General features: G+C 39.7%; 2 protein-coding genes and 1 pseudogene across 2 annotated transcripts; all 3 read right to left on the bottom strand.

The window, feature by feature from the left end:
• Positions 1-3959: 3959 nt before the first annotated feature.
• On the bottom strand, positions 3960-5493 carry LOC18036263 (disease resistance protein SUMM2). The gene is made up of 3 exons (XM_024181190.1): positions 5421-5493; positions 4628-5158; positions 3960-4516 (listed from the first exon to the last, which is right to left on the bottom strand). The coding sequence occupies exons 1-3, from the start codon at positions 5491-5493 to the stop codon at positions 3960-3962; spliced, it is 1161 nt and encodes a 386-aa protein (XP_024036958.1).
• Positions 5494-13372: 7879 nt separating this feature from the next.
• Positions 13373-17948, bottom strand: LOC112096950 (annotated as a pseudogene).
• A 957-nt stretch (positions 17949-18905) lies between these two features.
• LOC18036735 (probable disease resistance protein At5g63020) lies at positions 18906-21690 on the bottom strand. The gene has a single exon (XM_006427405.2). The coding sequence runs from the start codon at positions 21599-21601 to the stop codon at positions 18929-18931; it is 2673 nt and encodes an 890-aa protein (XP_006427468.1). The 5' UTR covers positions 21602-21690; the 3' UTR covers positions 18906-18928.
• Positions 21691-22497: the final 807 nt, after the last annotated feature.

The following is a 22497-nucleotide window of genomic DNA, read 5'->3' as shown; positions in this document are numbered from 1 at the left end:
GATTTTTCAACAAGTGGAAGATTTTAAGAAGCACTTTTTTTTCTTTTTTAAAAGGTAAGGGGGTGGGGCAAACCCAAATCATTTTTATTTTCCCCTTTCCTCCCCCAAGGCTCGAACTCGGGTGGTCAGCTGCTACAAGTTTCATTCTATTACCAGCCCGACCATGCTCTTGGGGGCTAAGAAGCACTCTTTTGTTATTGGTTTTTCTGAGAGCTTGGAAGGATGTTACGATAGGGTATTCTTAGAAAAATTGTTGATTGAAGATTTTATCTTGCATTGTTGGACAAATTGGATGGATATATCACCAAGGTTGGAAAGTTCAGGGTTATTCATTAGCATCAACGTTGTAATTTAAAGATTAATCTTAAGGCAATTAAAGATTATCTTGGAGACTACAACGAGCAAAATTTGAGGACGAATTTTCTCCAACCTGGCGGGAATGATGCAGAGTAAGAAATTGAAGAAATCCTAATTACATTGAAATTTATAATATTTAGGAATATTCTAATTAATTTGTATTCTAATTTAACTTAGTTGCCTATTTACAGTCTTATTGTGTAGGCATTCCCTATTTGAGTTGTATTCCTAATCTAGGTATAAGTCTTATTAAAATAAGTTTTTCTAGTCAAATTAGGGTATATCATAATCAATATAAATAAGTATTTTTTGTAACTTCTACAAACAGATCTTGATTATTTGTTATTGATTATGTCTTGAAATAAACTTGAGATTCGAGTTCAATAATATTTTAATTTTCAAATCTCTGTGTGAGTTTTGAGTTGAATTCATTCTCAGTTTTCTACGGAATCAACGAGTTTTGACACCTAATTCGCCATATTCTTTGAATCAACGTGAATTTACTTTGTTCTTTTATTCCGATATTCTTTAGAATCAACATAATATTTTGAACATTTAAACTTCTACTGCATCAAAACCTATCATTTTAATAGATTGTATTTTGAATTAAAAAAAAAATCATACGTGTGCATGTTAAAGAAATTGAAGAGCTTATTTAAGAAAAAAAAGAGTGAAATAAAAAATATAGTGGGACTAATTTTATTATATTTGTCTTCAGATATGATGGTAATATTCTAATAAAATAGGGGTTTTAAGATATCAGTGAAGGAGTACAAATAGTCCAACACTAAACTTGGCCCAACAAAAATCCTAAGCTCAAAATTAAGTATAACCTCTATTATTATATCAATATGACAATATCCACGTTGATGTTATTGATTGCAATAAAATAATAGTTAGCAGTAATAATAACGCAACGGAAAAATAATTAGGAAAATAACTAATAATCATAACAATACAATCAAAATAATATTAATAATTACTCACTTGGTTTCCGGGCATTATATTTACAGATTTTACTTTTAGAATTTTTTTATTGTTCATTTCCATAATTCTTTCAACGACAAAACTCCAAGATTGTTGATGTTATAGACTCTCTTAGACTCTTTACATTGTTAAACACCATTTGTAGAAAAAAGAAATCTTGAAAAAATTTCTTATGTTCAATTGAAACTTTTTTTTAAGATTTATTTGTCTTTAAGATAAATTTCATACTTGAAAAAATTAATTTAGCTCAATATACCAAAAAAATTATTGGCTTTGACCCCTGAACTGCATCATTGAACAATTAATCATAACTGAATTTTAAAAGCAGATAAACCTCGTTTTCCAAACCTGGAAACTGAGAACTTGATGTTCTTAGCACTTGAATTGCGTAAATCTGGTCTTCAAGTGTTTTCTTGCAGGCCGTAGCTCGGGCAATGGTAATAAGTGCAAGTGGCAAACCCTCGACACTCTTTTTGCCACTGCCACTGTTTCCGCTGGCTCAAGAAATCAGGATGGCATCTCAAAGTTTCTTCCCAAGCATTGTTATCTAATAAGCACACCACTTTAAATATCTTCGACGACTTTTGGCTCAAATATCCTGTCTTGTGAAAGGTCAGCAGTTACCGAACCATTCCTGTCTTGTGATTTACGTGTCTGGACTTGTATTCATAATCCAAAATGCACTTGTGAGATGCAGATTGATGCTGGAGAAACGATAGAAGAGTGTGAATCAGTGGACCAAAAGTACTACATGGTTTTGGTCTACATGGTCAACAGCAGCAAAATATGATCTGCTGTTTGTTTATCTCTTTTAACTTACGATTTTTGTTTTCAAACAATCTGCAGGATCTGCAGGGAGAAAGTGGAAGCTCTAAGGAAGAAGAAAATGGAGTGGGAGGCGAGCTGCCAGGTCAGCCAAAAGCAGAGATATTTCTGAGGTTGCGTACTAAAGAACAGTTATCGAGGGATGATGATAGTGAAGCAATTTTTGCTGTTGATTGGCAGGTGATATCTTCTCCCAAAGTTTCCGGTACGACTATTCTTGTTCTTCATCTTATTGTAGTAGCTTTTCATAAAAGAGTGGAATTGGTTTGAAGTTCGGAATGTTTTCACAAATCTCAATCAAAATCTGAACACCCAATTGGCACGATTACTGGCATAAACATATCTTTTGTAATTTTCAGTCATAAATTAATATAAAGTATTTATTGCCTCCATTATTATGGGTCCACGTTCAAACGCTTTCTTATTAAGACATCAACAATTGAACATATAAGTAATTTTTTAAAGAGACATTTTTTCAAACACGTAACGTGCATTCAAATAATAAGACAAGATAAGAACCCAAATTAATAACAAGATGTAATCTGCTCCAAGAGAAGAAAGAAAAGAAAATTTTCTTGGGTTACCTGAACGATAAATCAACCAAAAACTGAAGAGCAGTTTATTAATCGAAGATAAATTAAATTGATTATTTCGAAATTGAGAATGAAAGAGGAAAAGTGTTTGTGAGTTCGTCGTTTTTTGAATGGAACAGAGATGAATCTTAGAGTTAATTAAATATAACCCTAGATTGATTAAAGAACAATTAAATCAAGCCATAACCCCAAAATTATCAAAATTAGAGGAGAAAAGTAAAAAAATTAAATTAAAAAAAAAACTGAAATTTGAGAAGCAAATGAAGTTGAAGCATGATGGAATCCTTTGTGATTCTTCGTTCCTGAAAAGAATGGAGATGAGATTCGAAAATGAATTTCATTTAAAAATACTCATGACGTTTTATGAAGTAAGTGACAATTATATTATACATTTATAGAATAATTATCATTTACCAAATACCTTTTACTTCTATTGACGCAAGGAAAAAAATATTGTCATTTATATTTCACAATCACTGATTTTTTAACATAATGCCAAATATACTTAATATTTCCTAAAAACTGAAAAAATAAAAAATGTCAAGTATTTTACTTTTTCTTGTAGTGCGCATCCTTATAAATGGAGAGATGAAAAATACAAGTAATACTTGGAAACATTTTCAGATGTGATGATCATTTGGGAACCATTTTTCTATTCTCAATCTTGAAAGAAATATTTGAAGAATACAAGGTTCTTTTTCCAAAATTAATATCTATGCTTGAGTGTTGATATTTGATCCTTAATTTATTAAGAAGGAAAAAAAATTCCTGCTATATATACTTTATGGTACAATGAAGAATACAAATTAATACTTGGAAAAGAAAACTAAAATGAAACATAAAAAGTGATAAATACAAAATGCAAAGCTATAATTGGAACGTCCCGAAGAGTGTACGGGTGTTTTGCCATGCATCTGAAGTTGAATAAACAAATCACATACTAGCTAATGATGAATCTAACCAAAAGTTTCATAGATTATTACAAAGAGAATAATCATTATTAAGAATCCGTACTCGTAAAATTATTTTTAGCGAATGGAACAAGAAATGGGAATGCAGGAAACAGAGCGTCTTATCTTACATGAAGGGAATTAACAAGATGATCAATACAAGAAAAAGCAGGCACCACTCCAGAAATCAAATACAATATCTGCTCAGGAATTACTATCAGAATCAATATCGAACTGCATCGAGAGACTAGAAACATGGAATAAAAGCATTTTTGGTGGCTTGATTCTCCCATTGAAGCTGTTCCCACCTTTCTCTGGATCCACGAATAACAATTTTCCGCTCCTTTGCACGGTTGGAATCGAGTGGAAGCTTCTTAAGCTTAAGGCAATGAATTACCTTCATCTCTTTCAGATGCGGGAAGGGTAGGGGCTTCCTGTAGATGCTCTTCAAATTTGGCAAATAAGAGAAACAAAGAAAATGGAATTGAGCAAATGGGTTTAGATTTCCCATCATCACCTCTGGAACATCGCTAACGATTTCTTCCAAAGCATAGCAACTGTCTACTTCAATAGACTTGAGGTTTGGAGCGAAAATAAGGAATGTCAAGTCCTTCAATTCTTTGCAATAGGATATCTGAAACTTCTTAAGGCTGTGGAAAACAAAAGATTGGCCCGTGTTTTGCACTACACTTTTATAATCCATCTTCAATTCTGCCAACCCATAACACTCTGCAATCTTTAATCTGTTGAGGCGCTTCAGGTCTGCCAAAGCCGAAACATCAAGAGACTTCGAACGTCGAAAGCCTTTGAGGTACAGAGCGTGAGTACAACATCGTAACTAATGCGAGCTCAAAACACATTGGAGAGCTCCAGAATCACTCAAGTTCAAGCTTAATACTTCTAAATATTTCAAACCACACAATTGCTCAAATTCACCATTGCCAATCATTCCATCGGAATAACTATAACCACTGCCGAAAATTCTCAACACATGCAAACTTGAAAAACTGGATATTAGTCGCCGTGGAATTACAGTTAACCTCCATGTCTCTTCCAAATTCAAACACGTCAGATTCACCAACGCATTTAACTCTTTTGGCAACTCTGCTATGCCTGTATTTGAAAGATCAAGATGTTGCAATGAAATCAACTTTGATATCCCTAAGGGAAAAGAATACAGTCGTATAGCACCTGACAGGTTTAAAACGTTGAGACGTGGCATGGATTGGAAGAAGCCACTATCGATTCTCCGCAATGGTGCGTTATTGTTAAGAAATAAAGTACGGAGATAAGGGCATGTAGGAACCTCGGATAGATTCTCAATTTGATTTTCCATCAATGACAATCGCCTCACATTCTTTTCCCATTTTCTGACATCTGGCGTCTCACTTAGTCCAGCACCTGCATAAACCAAATGTTCCTCTTTCTCCTCCTCAATGTCGGATGCTAATGGAAAGATTAAGTGATTCAATTGGATCAAATGATACCAGACCTACACAATTTTCTAGAGGTATTCTTGGTCGGTACACCATATATGTATGAATCTCAGATGGACAGGTATACATATGCCACTATCAAACAACTGAACAAGGCTCAACATAAAAAACAACAATCCGGAGTTGTTAACATATGATAATGTTGATTGATTAGTGTCACAAAATAGAAAAATGAAAAACGGAAAATAAATTCCGGAGTTGTTTTTTATCACACATTCTTGGTAGCATTGCTTCCTTTGTGCATTTCCACGTTTCCACCGGGGACAAAATCATCTTCACCGACATAACGACACCAGAACCAATGAGTCTTCTATTGAGTAATGAAAAAGCATCAGTCAGGCATGTCCCTATTTCCTACCCGGGGGCAAATCTCCTCGACTGAATGGTATGAATAGATTCCTGGTGATGTCTTCTTCATGGAGCATGTAACAACAGACTAGAAACGAGTACCGACCAAAAATGAGTACCGACCAGAGACGCGTGCCGACCAGAAGCTTGTCATTAAAAAAGAATGCACGATCCTGCAACAATGCGACAGTTTCGCCACGCCCCAAATTGCTAGGGAGAACACGACGTCCCACGTTTGATAGTTGGAACCCATTAGGGCCCTTGACCGTCCGAGTATGATGGACATGGGAAATGCTCTATGAACGTGGGACGATTGCCTATAAAAGTTGGGAAAATCAATTGAGAAGAGGGAGAAAAAGAAAAAGAGAGGGAAAACTCCGCCAAATTGACATCAGAATTTTACTTCATAAAAGCCATTAATACACTTTTCTTTGAGAACATTACTGTTAGTGTGCACGAACTTAAATTACACAGGTTTTCCAAAAACCCTGCATACTGACTTAAGCATCGGAGGGCTTTCGCCGGAAAAACCACCGGCGCCTCTGATTTGTTTCTGTGAACACAGGTCTTGAAGGAGGAAGAAGGGTGATCTGAGCCTCAGGAGTTTGTGCAGTTGCAGAAGCTTGTGGAGTGTAGCGTTTTTATCGTTGTCAGTACAACAATCTGGTCGGGCAAAGGGCGACCAGATTTCAGCATCAACATTTTGGCGTTGTTTGTAGGGAGTACAGTTGGATAAAAAGCTACCACAAAGATAGTAATCATCAGGGGAGTAGCGAATGAATAGTTATGGATGTGACAAGGAGTGACGCCCTAGGGGATGACAATGAAACTAGTGAGACAATCACCCTCCGAGAGATAGCAAATGAGGCTAAGGATAGAGTGGTGCAAGAACGAATGGAGCGAATGGAAAAGCAGATGGAGACCCTTACCACTATATTGCATGAGCTGAGGGATGAACAAAGAAGGGATTATAAGACCGCCGCAACAAGAAATGAGGCCACTGCGGAACCCAGCCATCGAAGGCATAGAAATGAGGAGGTTCTTCCATTGGGGGAACAGCCCTATGGGGTACATCCCCATAGAGGTGCAGTTCGAGTCCCAAGAGAATATGAGAATGAAGGAAAAGACCAATCTCGCTCTAGGCGAGTTTTGGGAATTGATAGCCAAGGAGTGAATGCTGAGGAAAGCGAGCTCAAATGGCGGCTGCATAACATTGAACTAGGTTGCTGCCCGTGATCCTGGTTAGGCTTTAGAATTAGAGGGATAGGTGCGACGATTAGCACAGGTGATGATAAGATGCAGGGCAAAAGAAAGCCCTCTAGCTAGAGGATAATGTTAAATAACGAATCTCCATTGTCAGCAGAGATCATGGTTATTATGATCCCGAGGGATTTTCGTTTTCCCGACCTCAAGTATTCTGGGAGAAGTGACAAGCTAGTGCATATTGAACATTTCAATGATATGACGGGAGTGCAGGGGTTAATACTAGCAAAACGGTGTAGGGTATTCCCATTGATGTTGGAGGGTTGAGCCTGAGAATGGTACAGTAAGTTACTGTGTGGAAGTATAAAGGGCTACGAGCAAATGTGCCAAGAGTTGGCCGAGCAATTCCGCGAAGCGGTAGCCCCAGAGGACGATATGATAGAGTTAATGAGGATGAAACAAGAGGAGCATGAATCTCTTCGTGATTTTGTAAAGAGATATCATCGGGCCGTAATTGATTTAGGGGCTTTCAATCACCCTCAAGCATTGAAAAAGTTAAAATAAGGGGTGAGGATAGGTCGATTGTGGTATAACCTGAGAAATCCTGTTATTCAAAGTTATTCAACAGGGTATGAACAGGCGAAGAAGGATATAGAAATCGAGGAGAAAACGGCGAGAATAAAGAGTGAACAGTTGGAGGAGATGAGGCGAAAGGAGAAGAAAGTATCAAATGGGAGCGGACGAACCGATGAATCATCAATAGGTGGGGAGCATCAGCTCGGACTCGTCCCTATCAGATGGTTCAAAGACCGCAACAGTTCCAGCACGGCCAAGCTCAGTATTAGCGCTCCCCATTCCCGGAACAGCAACGAGAATTCTGACATATGGTTGCCCATCATTATCACAACATTCCAAGGACATTAAATGCAATTAACCCCAAGGTTGGCCGACCAAACCAGCCACCCCCAATGCCAGCCCGAGACGATTTTCACGATAGCCGAGCAGTCCAACTGATTGACTAGAGCCTAGCGTACAAACAGTATACCCCATTGAAGATTTCTATGGAAGAGTTATATGAAAGGATTAAAGGGCAAGGCCTCTTGTACCCCCTACCCCTGTAACCAAACCTGTTCACAAACGGGATAAAGGCAAGTTCTGCAGGTTTTATGACACTCATGGGCACATTATCAGCCAATATCGTGATCTGAAAAACCAAATTGAAGATCTGGTAAGGAACTGGTATCTTAATGAGTATGTTAATGGGGCATTTTCTGTTATAGATTCGCAATATACATCGAGAGCTAGAATTGAGAGGGATCTGGACCGTGAACAGCCAACCATCCACAAGAGGGCCAACACTAGCTGGTGATTGGAATAGAACAAGAAATAATTATGGAAGATATGCTCTAACCAGCAAAGAGGTGTTTTTTAACTTGCCGACAACCAAGAAGGCGAATGTGAGGCAAGTTCCCATCATGTGGATAGATGATAATGATGAAGGTGTCTTATATACCCATACGAGGACGCACTAGTAATCAAGGCGATTGTGGCGGGTAAAGAGTTCCAACGGATACTGGTGGACACAGGTAGCTCGGTCGACATACTCTTTAAATCGACCTTAGATGAAATGGGAATTGCAGACCTGAAGTTAGAATGTACGAACACATCTCTAAAAGAATTTAAAGGAGGACGGTTGACTCTATTGAGGATCATTGAGCTGCCGATTACTATAGGCTCAAGGTTGTTTGAAAAGACAGTGATGCTGGATTTTGTTGTTGTAGAAAAAAAAACCCCTACCAGATAATACTTGGGCAACCATTTATAAGGGTAAGCCAATGCATCATATCCACGCATTACCTGGCGTTGAAGTATAAAGCGAATGTGGCGGTGGGCGTGGTGAAAGGTGACCAAGGGATGGCAAGGAGTTGCCATGCTACAGCTGCTAAGGAAACCTCACAAGTTACCGCGCTCGATAGCCGAGGGGATTCCAGGAAGGGTCGCCAGGAGCCAGCTGAGACTTTGGAGGAGGTGGTGGTGAACCAGGATGATCCGAGCAGAACAGTAAAAATCGGGTCCAGCTTGAGCGAGGCAATAAGGGACGGGCTGGTAAAGTGCTTACAATCTCATGCAGACATATTTGTCTGTTCGCATGAAGACATGCCAGGAATTAATCTTGAGATCGCTTGCCATAAGTTAGCAATAAAAAAAAGGCTAGGCCAGTGAGACAGAAAAGAAGGTGCTTTAATCAAGAGATGTACGAGGCCATAAATGACGAGGTGGAAAAATTATTACGAGCATGTTTTATTAGGGAAGCCCGGTATCCAAAGTGGATTTCTAATGTGGTACTGGTAAAGAAGGCAAACAGAAAATGGAAGATGTGTGTGAATTTTACGGACCTCAATAAGGCGTGCCCAAAAGATGGTTTCCCTTTGCGAAGATAGACCAACTGATTGACTCAACGGCTGGCTACAGCTTGCTTAGTTTTATGGATGCCTTTTCTGGATACAACCAGATACCCCAAGACAAACAGGATGAGGATAGCACTACATTCATCACTAATATGAGTTTGTTCTGTTACAGGGTAATGTTATTTGGTTTAAAGAATGCAGGAGCCACTTACCAAAGATTGGTAAATAAAATCTTTAAACCGCTGATCGAACGCACAATGGAGGTGTACGTGGACGACATGATTACAAATTTCAAGAACTCATCAGATCATGTACGGCATTTGGAAGAAACCTTTAAGCTATTGAGGAAGTACAAAATGAAACTAAATCCCGAAAAGTGCGCATTTAGGGTTAGGTCGGATAAGTTCTTAGGATTCCTGGTGAGCCACCGAGAAATATAAGCCAACCTAGAGAAAATACAGGCGGTAGTAGAGATGAAGTCTCCTTGAATAGTCAAGGAGGTACAAAACCTCACGGGAAAGCTGGCAATGTTGAACCGATTCATTTCAAAGGCCACAGATAAATGCCATCATTTCTTCCAAATTATAAGGAAAGGAAAAAAATGGAGTGGACAGCGGAATGCGATGAGGCATTTGGGAAGCTGGCAACGTTGAACCGATTCATTTCAAAGGCCACAGATAAATGCCACCATTTCTTCCAAATTATAAGGAAAAGAAAAAAATGGAGTGGACAGCGGAATGCGATGAGGCATTTGGGAAGCTGAAGGAATAACTCACCGGTGCCCCATTGTTATCAACTCCAAGGGAGGGCGACGAGTTGTACTTGTATTTGATTGTCTCCAAGTGGACTACCAGTTCGGTGTTGGTTAGAGAAGATGAAAGAAAGCAATATCTAGTGTACAACACCAGTAAAGCCTTGGTGGATGTGGATACTAGGTATCCCGTAATGGAGAAATGGGAACTGACCTTGGTAATAATGGTGCATAAGCTCAAACCATACTTCCAAGCGCACCTGATAATTGAATGACTGATCAACCTCTCCGAAAAACACTCCTGAAATCGGATGCATCTGGTCACTTAGTTAAATGGTCAGTGGAGCTAAGCGAGTTTGACATAACCTACCAACCCCGAGGAGCCATCAAAGCACAAGCCCTGGTCGACTTTGTGGCAGACTTATAGGGGTTCACGAGGAGCAACCAGTTGAGAAAAAAAAGCCAGAAGAGGTATGGTTAATAATGGTTGATGGTCACGCAGTGAGTAAGGATCCAGAGCAAGGGTGGTGATACGTAGTCCAGAGGGGGTTGAGGTCTCGTATGCAATAAAGTTTGAGTTTCAGCTCACGAATAATCAGGCGAAGTACGAAGCCTTCATTACTAGGCTTAAGTTGGCGCACGCATTACGAGCAGAAAGGGTCGAGATCCGAGCAGATTCCCAGTTTGTCTGTAATCAGCTTAACGAGCATTTTCAGACAAGATGAGAGAAGATTGAGCTTTATTTAAAGAATGCAAAGCAGATGATTAGGCTATTTTGAGAGGTTGAAATAAAGTAAATAGCAAGGACAGAAAACTATCGAGTAGACATACTGGCTACAATGGCTGCAACTGCAGATTCGAAGTTGCCCAAGTCAGTCCTACTGGAGGTGAGAACTTCATCAAGCATTGGGGTAGAAGCATAAGTGATGGGGGTGGACAATGGAAGATCCTAGATAGATCCAATTCTCTCATATATCTGTGATGGCATATTACTAGTGGATAGAAAGCAAATGAGAAAGTTGAAATGTCGGGCAGCCAGATATATGTTGCTTGATGGGATGCTTTACTGTCGGGGGTTCGCTTTACCACTCCTGAGATGCTTAGATGACGAGGAAGCAAATTATGTGCTGCGGGAAATACATGTGGAAAATGTGGCAATCATTCGGGGGCAAGGACTTTAGTGTTCAAGGCACTGCGACATAGATATTTTTGGCCGAGCATGCACCGAGATGCGCAAAAAATGGCTAAGTCTGCCAAAGTTTCTCAGATGTCCCTGCTCAGCGTCCAGAAAAGCTGATCGCTATGTCATCTCCTCGACCTTTTGCACAATTAGGGATTGACCTAATTGGTCTCTTGCCCAAAGGACGAGAAGCCGCAACGCATGCAATTGTGCCTATAGACTACTTCACGAAATGGGTAGAAGTAGAGGCTTTAAGTCAGATCAAAGAGAAGAAGACAATCGGTTTCGTTTGGAAGAACATCATTTGCATATATGGGGATCCCTTATGCAATCATAACCGATAATGAAAGACAATTTGACAACCATAATTTCAAAGAGTTTTGTCAAAATTTAGGTGTTGAATTGAAGTTTTGTTCTCCGGCACACCCCTAAGCAAATGGACAAGTAGAGGCAGCCAACAAAGTCATAAAAAAACTCCTGAAAATCAGGTTGGGAGAGAAGAATGGAGCCTAGGCCGATGAACTACCAAGGGTATTATGGGCCTACTGGACAACACATAAAACCGCAACTGGAGAAACCCCATTCGCCTTGGCCTTCGGTCATGAGTCTGTGGTCCCAATAGAAATCGGAGTAGGAACACATCGAACAGAATATTTCAGTAAGGAGCAAAATGATGAGCAGATGTGTATAAACTTATATCTACTGAAAGAGAAGACAGAAAAAGCCTTGCAGAAGGTAGCTTAGTATCAGCAGAGGATCATACGCTACTACAACTGAAATGTGCGCATAAGGCAATCCCGAGCCGGGGATTGGGTTCTCAGAAAAGTAAACTAGAACACGCAAGATCCTAACCATGGCATTCTTGACCCGAACTGGGAAGGCTCGTACAAGGTAATACGAGCAACTGGCCCAGGAGCCGATAAGCTGGCCTACCCAGATGGACGGGAGGTGAAGAAATCATGGAACGCTGAACACTTAAAGAAATACTTCCAGTAAGCAAAGTACTTTGTGAAATTTTTCTTGTTAAGTTATCTCCGCTAGATGTAGTAAGAAATTGTTGCATGTGCATGTGTTTTATTCCTTGTAACCAGTCAAATGTTCAATAGAGATGAATTATGTTCACATATATCTTGTTAAAACGATTTTAAAGGCAAAAGAGTTGCCTAAACCTACTCAGTTGCTTGAGGACGAGCATGCAAAATCAAGAAATTTTGTTAAGGCAAAAGAGTTGCCTATTCTTGCTCAGTCGCTTGAGGACGAGCAAGCAAAATCAACAAATTTTGTTAAGGCAAAAGAATTGCTTATTCCTACTCAGTCGTGTGAGGACGAGCAGGCAAAAGCGATAAATTTCATTAAGGAAAAAATGTGCCTAATCTTGCTCAATCGCTTGAGAACCAGCAGGCAGAATCAACAAATTCCGTTAAAAGCAAATATGTGCATATTCATGCTCAGTCGCTTGAGGAAGAGCAGGCAAAAGTGATAAATTTCATTAAAGCAAAAAGGTGTCTAATCATGCTCAGTCATTTGAGAACGAGCAAGCAAGATCTACAAAATTCATTAAGGTAAAAAAGTGCCTAATCCTGCTCAATCATTTGAGGACAAGCAAGCAAGATCTACAAAATTTGTTGAGGTAAAGAGTTGCCCAAACTCGCTTAGTCGTCTGAGGGCGGGCAAATAAAGTCACAAAACCTACTTTATGGTTATACCACGAGCTGATTGAAGCTCGAGGAAATTTTTTAAGGCAATCCATAAAGAAAAGACTAGCAGGGAAACAATTAGAAAGCATCAAAAGCTTATAAAATTCCAACGTTTGTAACTAAGCAAAAAGTTTATGATTTACATAAAGATTAAAGTTTATGGGTCATGAGTAGAAGGATCAATAATTTCAACAGAAGAGGGATCTGCAATCTTAGGCAAAGAAAGACCGACCATTTCTGAAGGAGCAGGTACCACTTCCTGACCTGCGCCTAAAGCTTGGTCCCTTGTCTCCTTCTTCTGCTCCCCACTTGAAAGAGCCTCTTTTTGGTCCTTGTCCCCCTAGCCCTGCTCAGCCATATACTCCTGCACGCCCGCCTCCAGCTTGTTCATGTTCAGTTCTGGATATTATTTCTTGAGTACGAACATGATACATTTATAGCAAAAGGCAAGCCCATAATCATACTCCGCGTCCAGTCGGTCATTCACATCAGCAGACTTACCCTTTAACTCAGCTACCAGCATTTCCAAGGACTTGATTTGTTCTTCGTATGCTGTCTTCTGAGTGTCTAGTTCGCTTTAAGTATCCTCGAGGTCGGACTTCAGGTCAGCCAACTCACTCTCAAGCTGAAAAGAATTGGATTCAGCAGAAGCAGCTTTCTCTTCTAGGTCCATGACCTGTCTGTGCAGCTCGAGCATCTTCTCCTTAGAGCAGTCAGCAGATTCAACCTTTTTCTTTAGGTCCTGAATCTCTGCCTGTTGTTTTCTCTTATGACGTGCGGTCGTAAGTTTGTAGCAAGAAGCCAATGTAGCAAGCTTGAAAGCAACCCTTTGGTGAGAACCCCCCAACTCGTCAAGATCCATGCTCTCAACATCTTTAACCATTTTAGGCCTCACTGATTTGGTGTATTTCCTCTGGTAAGAGGCCAAATGATCGCATCGGTCACAAGGCGGGGGCGACGAAGTCCGATCTCTGGATTGAACGCTACCCTCAGGACTCTTTTCGCGAAGATTCTCCCCACCATTCTTTCGGGTCGGAGGAGGGGGCAGAGCAGGAGCAAAGGTTTTGGAAAGGCCGGTATTGCTTTTCTTCTGAGGAAAGGGAGCGCTGCTGGATTCGCCCGACACCCAAGCATGTTTCCTTGACATGGCGCTGAGGATCTTATTATCTATCCCGGCAGCTACGTTAACTAGACGGGATTCGATGAGACTGGTCGATGATAAGAGATCATGGCAGTTGAAGGTGTTAACCAGAGCAGTTTCGACTTTGAGCAGCGGCTCGTCATCGAGTTTACTGACCAGACCCCACGAGTTTGAAAACATAAACAAGGTTAAAGAAACAAATAATTGACGACCAGAGACATGAAGCGTAAAGAAAAAAAAATGACCTGGGGTGACAAAACGCGTGGGAAGGTGAATATCACCACCAAGCGACTGAATCGCTAGGTACCAGTTTCCCCAGCAAAGAAGAACTTGTTCTTCCAATTTTTACATGAAAAGGGAAAGCCGGTGATGGGTTTCCTCTTCGCAGAGCTCGACATGAAGTAATACCAGCATGCCTCTTTTGGACTACTCCTCAGTTGATACAAGCTCTTTATTTCCATAATGGAGGGTTTCCCAAGCTGACACCATTCCCACAACACAAACAGGCCCGAGAGTACCATTCGCCCGTTAGGGTGAAGCTGACTAGGAGCTAGATGCATGCCACCCATAATCTTGACAAAATAAGGTTGAATAGGCAATCTAGCTCCTAATTTAAAGCTCTCCAGATGCAAAGTTACATAACCTCTAGGAGGACGACTATGAGCATCACCTTTCCCGAGATAGTAAGGAAAACATCGTTGGGGATTTGATAAAGGGTTCTTAGTTTAAATAGGTCAGAATGGGTGGTGGCACACTTGAGGTAATCAATGGGGTAAGAATCGACTTCCATTCTATGACCGAGATTTATTTTCTTGGCTGGTCGGCTCGGCTCGGAGTTACTCTCCTCATTGCCACCATTTTCTCCAGGGATCTCAGCCTCGTCAGAACTGCGATTCTCCCTATAACCAGATGCTTGCCCACTATGGTTCCCATTGGGCTCGTAATCATAAGGTGGCGGAATAGCTTCTGGTTAAGAGTACCTAAGAGTGTACTTACTAGAAGAAAGACCTACATTACTAGAAGGGTTTTGGGGATCAATGGCTCTCAACAAATTAGGGTACGAATTTATCTCCTCATCGCTCTCAACTATGATTATTTTTCCTTTTTGTCTTAACATAGTGAAGTTTTAAGAGGAAAGTACAGCAAATCCAGACATCAGAGCACGAAAGAACAGTATAAAACCCACGCAACAACAACCAAAGAGGGGGTTAAGGGCGATACCTAGGTAGATGGACGCTAGTGGCGTTGCTGTGACGGCGAGGGAGCCAAGCAAAAGGAAATCTCCGGCGTAGAAAGTGTGTTTAATTTCATAAAATGAGTTGGTTCACGATAGAATGACGTAAAATGGGATGCCATAAAAACCTTCGAATTAGGGATTTTACGCAGGAGAGAGAATGGAAGCGTTTAAGTAACATGGGTGTCAGTTCAATCAGCGTGTATCGAGGGCAGATAAATCGCCATTTCAAATTTCAAACACATGGTGTAAAAAGTGTCACGTCATCGACATTTAAGACGACGTGACAAGATGTTAGCTCGGTAGCATATGTGGAAACACTAACATACATCTACATCCTGACTAGAAATCCTCTAAGTAGAAAGCGTCACCTCAAATCCATCACAACAAAGCAATAAATAGGAAGACGCAACCCGGATGTGGCCAGGTTCGACTCTTAATTTCTAATCTTAACTAGCCTTACTCGTAATACTAGAAACTTGGGGACTAGTATTCAATAATGAAAAAGCATCAGTCATACATGTCCTCATTTCCTAGCCGGGGCTGAATCTCCTCGACTGAATGGTATGAATAGATTCCTGGTGATGTCTTCTTCATGGAGCACATAACAGCCGACCAGAAATGAGTACCGACCATAGATACGTGCCGACCACAAGCTTGTCATTCAGAAAGAATGCACAATCCTGCAACAATGCGACAATTTCGCCACGCCCCAAACCGCTAGGGAGAACATTTGCCCTACATTTACTCACGTTTAATAGTTGGAACCCGTTAAGGCCCTTGACCGCCCGAGTATGATGGACATGGGAAATGCTCTATGAACATGGGACGATTGCCTATAAAAGCTGGGAAAATCGATTGAGAAAGGGGAGAAAAAGAAAAAGTGAGGGAAAATTCTGCCAAATTGACATCAGAATTTTACTTCATAAAAACCTTTAATACATTTTTCTTTGAGAACATTGCTGCTAGTGTGCACGAACTTAAATTACACAGTTTTCCCAAACCTACATACTGACTTAAGCATCGGAGAGTTTTCGCGGGAAAAAACACCGGCCCCTGTGATTTATTTCTGTGAACACAAGTCTTGAAGGAGGAAAAATGGTGATCTAAGCCTCAAGAGTTTGTGTAATTGCAAAAGCTTGTGGAGTGTAGTATTTTCATCATTGTCAATACAATCGTTGGTGAGCCAATCTAGTCAGGCAAAGGGCAACCAGATTTCAGCATCAACATCTTCCACACTTTACCCATTTCTTCAATCGGAATTCCCTTGGTCTCCGCCAAGAAGAAGTAGATGAAGAATGACATCACCATTACGAAGAACCCGAAGAAAAGGAACAAGCCAAACTTAAGATGGCATAGCTTGTTCAAGAACACTTGCGCAACCAAGAATGTGCATAACATGTTGACAGAAACACTCACACTCTGTGCCGCTGATCGTATTTCGAGTGGTAAAATTTCACTAGGCACCAACCATTCAAGAGGACCCCAAGACCAGGCAAATCCAGCAACGTATATGTAGAAGAAAAGCACTACAACAATTGCGTACCACTTCGGCAGCTCCCCAGGATTCCCATCAATTCCAAATTTAGTACCAATGCAAGCAGCAACAACAGCCTTCGCAATCAGATAATGAGTTAAAAACCATCCCTAATGGAAAGATTAAGTGATTCAATTGGATCAAATGATACCAAACCTACACAATTTTCTAGAGGTATTCTTGGTCGGTACACTATATATATATGAATCTCAGATGGACACGTATACATACATATGCGACAATCAAACAACTGAACAAGGGCTCAACATGAAAAACAATAATGCAGTCTAGAATCTGTGCTGACATCGTCTTTGCGAGTTCCTATTCCATGATTGAATATGCACTTTCAGAAATAAACAACCAATAAAATGTTCTGCAAGTGTAAAAGTTGTTAATCAAATTGAGACGCAAAAACACATAACTCATAAAAGAGGTCACTCCAAGTATTAAAACCTTTTTTCCAATTCCTAACTTCTAGAAGAAAATAATGACAAAGGAATTGATTTCAATAGCAGTATTGTTCCTGCATGCATACAATTATAACAGTAACTAGGACAAGATATTGATGGATTTATTGGGCGGGGAAAAAAATGTTTGATTAACTTACATCTGGGGCATGTCCATGGAAGTATTCTCCCTAAATACTCCAAGGGTGTGTCAACTTATTACAGCTCCTATGAAGAATATATAACCACATTGTATCAGTAATGTGTGAATGGCACCAGATATTTCCAAGCTTTTGTCTCCACATCTTAGCTAAATCAACAGACTGAGACTAAAAGAATGATGTCAGAAAAACTAAAGCTCAGTCCCATCCGTGACTTCATAGTTCATATATAGGTTTGCCAAATTAAAACTTAGCAAAAACATCCCACAGAATCACCCCTCAGGGATCAATCATCAGACTTGCTTTCCAAGCTATATATGTTTCCCATAACTCCAACAAAGCTTACTACAATAGCCAATACTAACATCAGTCCTGACAGGAACTTCTCCCCAAGGCTTAAACCTGGCCCTTCCTTCCTTAATCTTAATGCCACAAGAGAAGGGAATATAAAACCCAATGACACCGCCGTAGTTGCCCCTGTAAACTTGAAAGCAGTCCAAATGTTTGGAATCATTGTGGAACCAAAGTAAATCAACACCAGAAGCAACCCTGTCAAAGCCAAAGACCTCTTCCTACTCTCCAAAAGTGGATCTTGAACCAACGTGTAATTATTGTAAGCACCAGATTCAATCATCAAGGAGAGACTTGATCAGACATCAGAGGGCTGAGATGAAGAGCTAGCATTAGAAAGAAACCTAGAAAGACCTAGAAATTTGGTTCAAGATAAGGGTTGTGAGCTGGTCATCAAGCAATGAGACAAAATGTACCAGAGTTAAGAGGTTGTTATCCTTTCTTGTAATGTAGTGAGAATAAATCAGGGCCCTTGCACTATAAATAGTGATGTTATGAATGAGAATGTAAGCAGCAAAATCATTTTCTTATTCATTGCGGTGTGTCTTATAATTCTGTTTTTTTTTTTTTCCCAAAACTAGCTTTGTTTCATTTGATTATTGAATATCCAATTGGATAAATGTGGGACTCCGAAGGATATTAATTTGGTGCTTCAGGATATTTTTCAGCGGATGGTTCCAGTTTAGCATTTCCGCAAATGGCAGACTCATGTTTTAGTCAAGTTTGCTTTGACGGTTAATGTTTTTTGTTGTTTGACTGAATTAATTGCCATTGGGAATTCGACACTGCTTTACCTAGAATTGTTAATTTTAGTTGTAAGTTGGTGATCATTGGATTAATCCAATCAATAGTAAGGAGCGGCCTTCCTAAGCTAAGGTCTAGCTCTACTGTTCCAATCCTAAGTTCGATCTTCAATGATTGTGTGAGTTAATAATAAAATTAAAAAAGGTTGGATTCTACTTACTTTTCACATGCAGCTGATTGAAAGATGAATATAATTGGTGTTTGTCTGTAGGCACATTTCCAGCAAAGTAAAAATGAACAATATATATTCAAGCATGAGTAATGGCCTTCATTTAGTGTTTTGTTACTTCTGCACAAAGGTGCAGCAGAATTTTACAGAGATCGATTTAATTTGCACCAATCTAAGCAAGTTTATGATGTTGAAGAAGAAAGAAACGTCTATAATAATGAAATCAAGCCGTAAAAATAGTATTTTATTTAACTTGGAGAAGCACGCACCAGAAATTAATCAAATGTGATCTATGCTAAAGATTGAAAACAGGAAAGAAAAGCATTTTGAGTGGCTTCATCCTCCCACTGAAGATTTCTCCACCAGTTTGCAGCTCCACGAATAACAATTTTACGCTCCTTTGCACTGTTGGAATCGAGTGGAAGCTTCTTCAGCTCATAGCAGTCACTTACAGTCAATTTTTTTAGACATGGGAAGGGCAAGGGCTTCAAGTAAATGCTCTTCAGATTTGGCAGATTTCCTATTCTAAGATACTGGAGTTTTGCAAATGCGTTTGGATTTCCAGCAAATTCTCCCACACTTATGATTTCTTCCATAGCCTTGCAATCTGTTACTGCAATGTACTTGAGGTTTGGAATCAAAACAAGGAGTGTCAAGTCCTTCAATTTAGAGCAAAAGTTTACTTCAAAACTCTGAAGGCTGTGGAAACCAAAATGTTGTACTTCCCCTGCATAATCAATCTTCAATTCTACCAATTCATAACAGTCTGAAATCCGTAATCTTTTTAGCTGCTTCAGATTTGCCAAGCCAGAAACATCAACCATAGTCGAACCTTTGAAGTCTTGGAGGAGCATAGCTCGAGTACAACTTCGTAGCATATGTGAGTTCAAAAAACTTTGGAGGGCACGAGAACTTCCCAAGGTCAAGCTCAATACCTCTAGATGTTTCAGACCAAGCAACTCCTCTACTAAGAGTTCTCCCCCACCGAATAAAACGCTGTCTTCTGGATAAAGGCCGCACGAAAAATAACCATTACCGAACATTCTCAGCACATGTAACCTTGAAAAATGAGATATTAGTTGCAGAGGAATTTTTAATAAAAGACCAGTGTTTTCCAAATTCAGACATTTAAGATTTACCAACGCCTTTAACTCTTCAGGAATCTCAGATATAAGTGAGGTGGAAAGATCAAGGTGTTCAAGTGAAACCAACTTTGAAATCCCCGAAGGTAATTCCAATAATCCCATGTAACGTGAGAGGTTTAAAACTTTGAGACTAGGCATAGACTGCAAGAAGTCACTGTTGATTATCCGTAAGAGGCCGTCATTGTTAAGAAATAAGGTAAGGAGATGAGGGCATGTAGGAACCTCCGATAGATTCTCAATTTGATTTTCCATCAATGACAATCTCCTCAACTTTTCCCATTCTATGACATCTGGCGCCTCCCTAAATCCAGCACCTGCATAAACCAAATAGTTCTCTTTCTCCTTTTCAGCGTCACAAGCTAACCACAATGCCATGTCCCGAATCACGTCATGCATTTTTACTTCGTCTTCATCTACCTCCTCCAGTAAACAAGCTTGAACAAGAATGCCCACAATGTGGTATCCTTGCTCATGAGATCCTAACGTGACACTTCCATTCAAAAGACCCTCTCCAATCCAACAGTCTACCAAATTCTCTTTAGAAATACAACAATCTTCTGGATATAGACAACAATATAAGAGACAAGATCTAATTGTGTCATTTGGCAAATTATCGTAACTGAATTTCAAAAGAGGATAAACCTCGTTTCCCAAACCTGGAAACTGAGAACTTGACGTTCTTAACACCTGAATTGCGTAACTCCATTCTTCAGGTGTTTTCTTGCAAGCCATGGCTCGGCCAATGGTAATAAGAGCGAGTGGCAAACCCCCACATTCTTTGGTCACTGTTTGGGCTAGCTCAAGAATATAAGGATGGCAGTTCAGAGTTTCTTCCCCAACTTTTTGTCGAAACAATTCCCAAGCATCATTGCCTGATAAGCACTGCACTTTAAACTTCTTGTGAGCTTCCATCAAACCACAAACTTCTTCGGAACGGGTTGTGAATACCACTTTTGATGCACTAGTTTGTGAACTAGGAAGAGGGACGCCCACTTTTGTTAAATCAACCCGCTGCCATATGTCGTCTAGCAACACAACAAACTTCTTCCCCCTCAAAATCCTAAAGATGTCAAGAGCTTTCTGTTCAATTCTTCTACTCTTCCATGTTTCATTCAGCAAACCTATCTTCTCCCCAATAACTTCTTGAATGCTTTCGAGTCGCAGGTCTTTTGACACTACGACCAATATCACTAAATCAAAATTTGTTGGACTCCCAAGAAATTTGTTGTTGATATGGGTCAATAGTGTAGTTTTACCGACACCGCCCATGCCATATAGGCCAACAATTCCAACTGGTTCTTCTACAAGACATCTCCAAACTTCTTCAAGTTGTGATTGCAAGCCTACCATGGTTGGCTCAGTGGGTCTCTCATCTACAGCAGGTTCTGGTACTTTATCAGCCACCACCTCAAAAACTCCTTCGCCCATTAAAGTCTTGATGTCTCTCAGCTTTCTAGCCACTTGTTTCCCAAACTTGTAGCTTGACTTGCAGTTCTTGGAACAGTAGCCTCCAAGACATAATTTCTCAATTTCTTGAGTGCCGTCTCCAATAAATGCACCAGCTTCCGTTTCAACAGTTTCCACCCTTGAAACCCACACATGCACTTGGTCCAGCCTTCTCATTTGTTGCCGTTCAGCATCGTTAACCCTCCTCATCAGATCGTTCTTTGCTGCGATTAGTTTCCTCAATTCAGTGTCCAAGGCAACAAGATTATCTTGGAGGTTACTTATGTATGCTGCTTTTCCAAGGAAGCAATCTAAGCAACGATTGAAAAAAGCACCATCGCACGAGATTGAGATTTGGCAAATGTTACCCATACTTTGGATAAGAATTCAACCAAGAGAAATCACAAAAAAAATTTAAAGATATTGATGAACACAATCTGCTGCGGAAGTGTATATCAAAATTAAAAATTAAAAAAAAAAATAGACATGTTACATTCCTGACAGCTTTAATTGCCTTTAATAAATTAGCGTATCACTTTTTTTATTCTTATTCTTTTCTTTTTGAAAAAAAAGAAAAAGAAATTAATAAAAGAATCTTGGTTGTTTTTGCCTTCGCGCGGCATGATTTGAAAAGATTAGGCATCCCATTCCTGATGGCTTTAATCGCCTTTTACAAAATAGCATATCGCTTTTGTGCAATATGTTCTTGCTTTTTCTTGAAACACTGCATTTGGGGCCCATTCCTTTTATGCAAGTAAATTTAGTTATAGAGTAGATATAAATATAATTGACTCTAAATAAAAATTTTATCGATCAACAAGATTTGATCAAATTTGAGTATCCCCCAAGTAGAAGCTTAGGAGTGTCAAAAAAAACCGTCCGGACCGGATCCGGGCAAAATCCAGACCGTATACACAAAAAACCAAATCTGAGTTTGAAATTCTCAAATCCGGATATTTCCGGGCCTAGATCCAGGCTCAACACAAAAAAAACACCTGGAATCCGAACCTGGTTTCTTAATAAATTAAAAAAATATATAAATATATTTTATATAAATATATAATTGTGAATTTATGACATGTTGGATGTTATTTAGATTTATTTTGTGATTATTGTGTTCAATTTAATTTAATTTTTTTTTATATAGATTGAATGAGTTTATGGTGCGTTTACTTTTTGGATTGGAGTGGGAATCCTTGGATTAGGAGTGTGGAGTGGGAGTGGGAGTAGGGTGTTTACTTAAACTAAATGAAAGTATGGATTGTCAA

Source organism: Citrus clementina, unplaced genomic scaffold (genome assembly GCF_000493195.1).
Source record: "Citrus clementina cultivar Clemenules unplaced genomic scaffold, Citrus_clementina_v1.0 scaffold_7, whole genome shotgun sequence".
Lineage (NCBI taxonomy): Eukaryota > Viridiplantae > Streptophyta > Magnoliopsida > Sapindales > Rutaceae > Citrus > Citrus x clementina.
This window is presented reverse-complemented; position numbering and strand designations above follow the sequence as displayed.

Bases quoted from the DNA above. Each gene is read 5' to 3' on its own strand.
- LOC18036263 (XM_024181190.1), bottom strand. From the start codon at position 5,493: ATGTCGGTGAAGATGATTTTGTCCCCGGTGGAAACGTGGAAATGCACA. The intron at 5,159-5,420 runs GTGATAAAAAAC...TCTTTCCATTAG, and splicing joins AGCAATGCTACCAAGAATGT to CATCCGACATTGAGGAGGAG. The intron at 4,517-4,627 runs GTTTGAAATATT...TGTACCTCAAAG, and splicing joins TGAATTTGAGCAATTGTGTG to GCTTTCGACGTTCGAAGTCT.
- LOC18036735 (XM_006427405.2), bottom strand. From the start codon at position 21,601: ATGGGTAACATTTGCCAAATCTCAATCTCGTGCGATGGTGCTTTTTTC.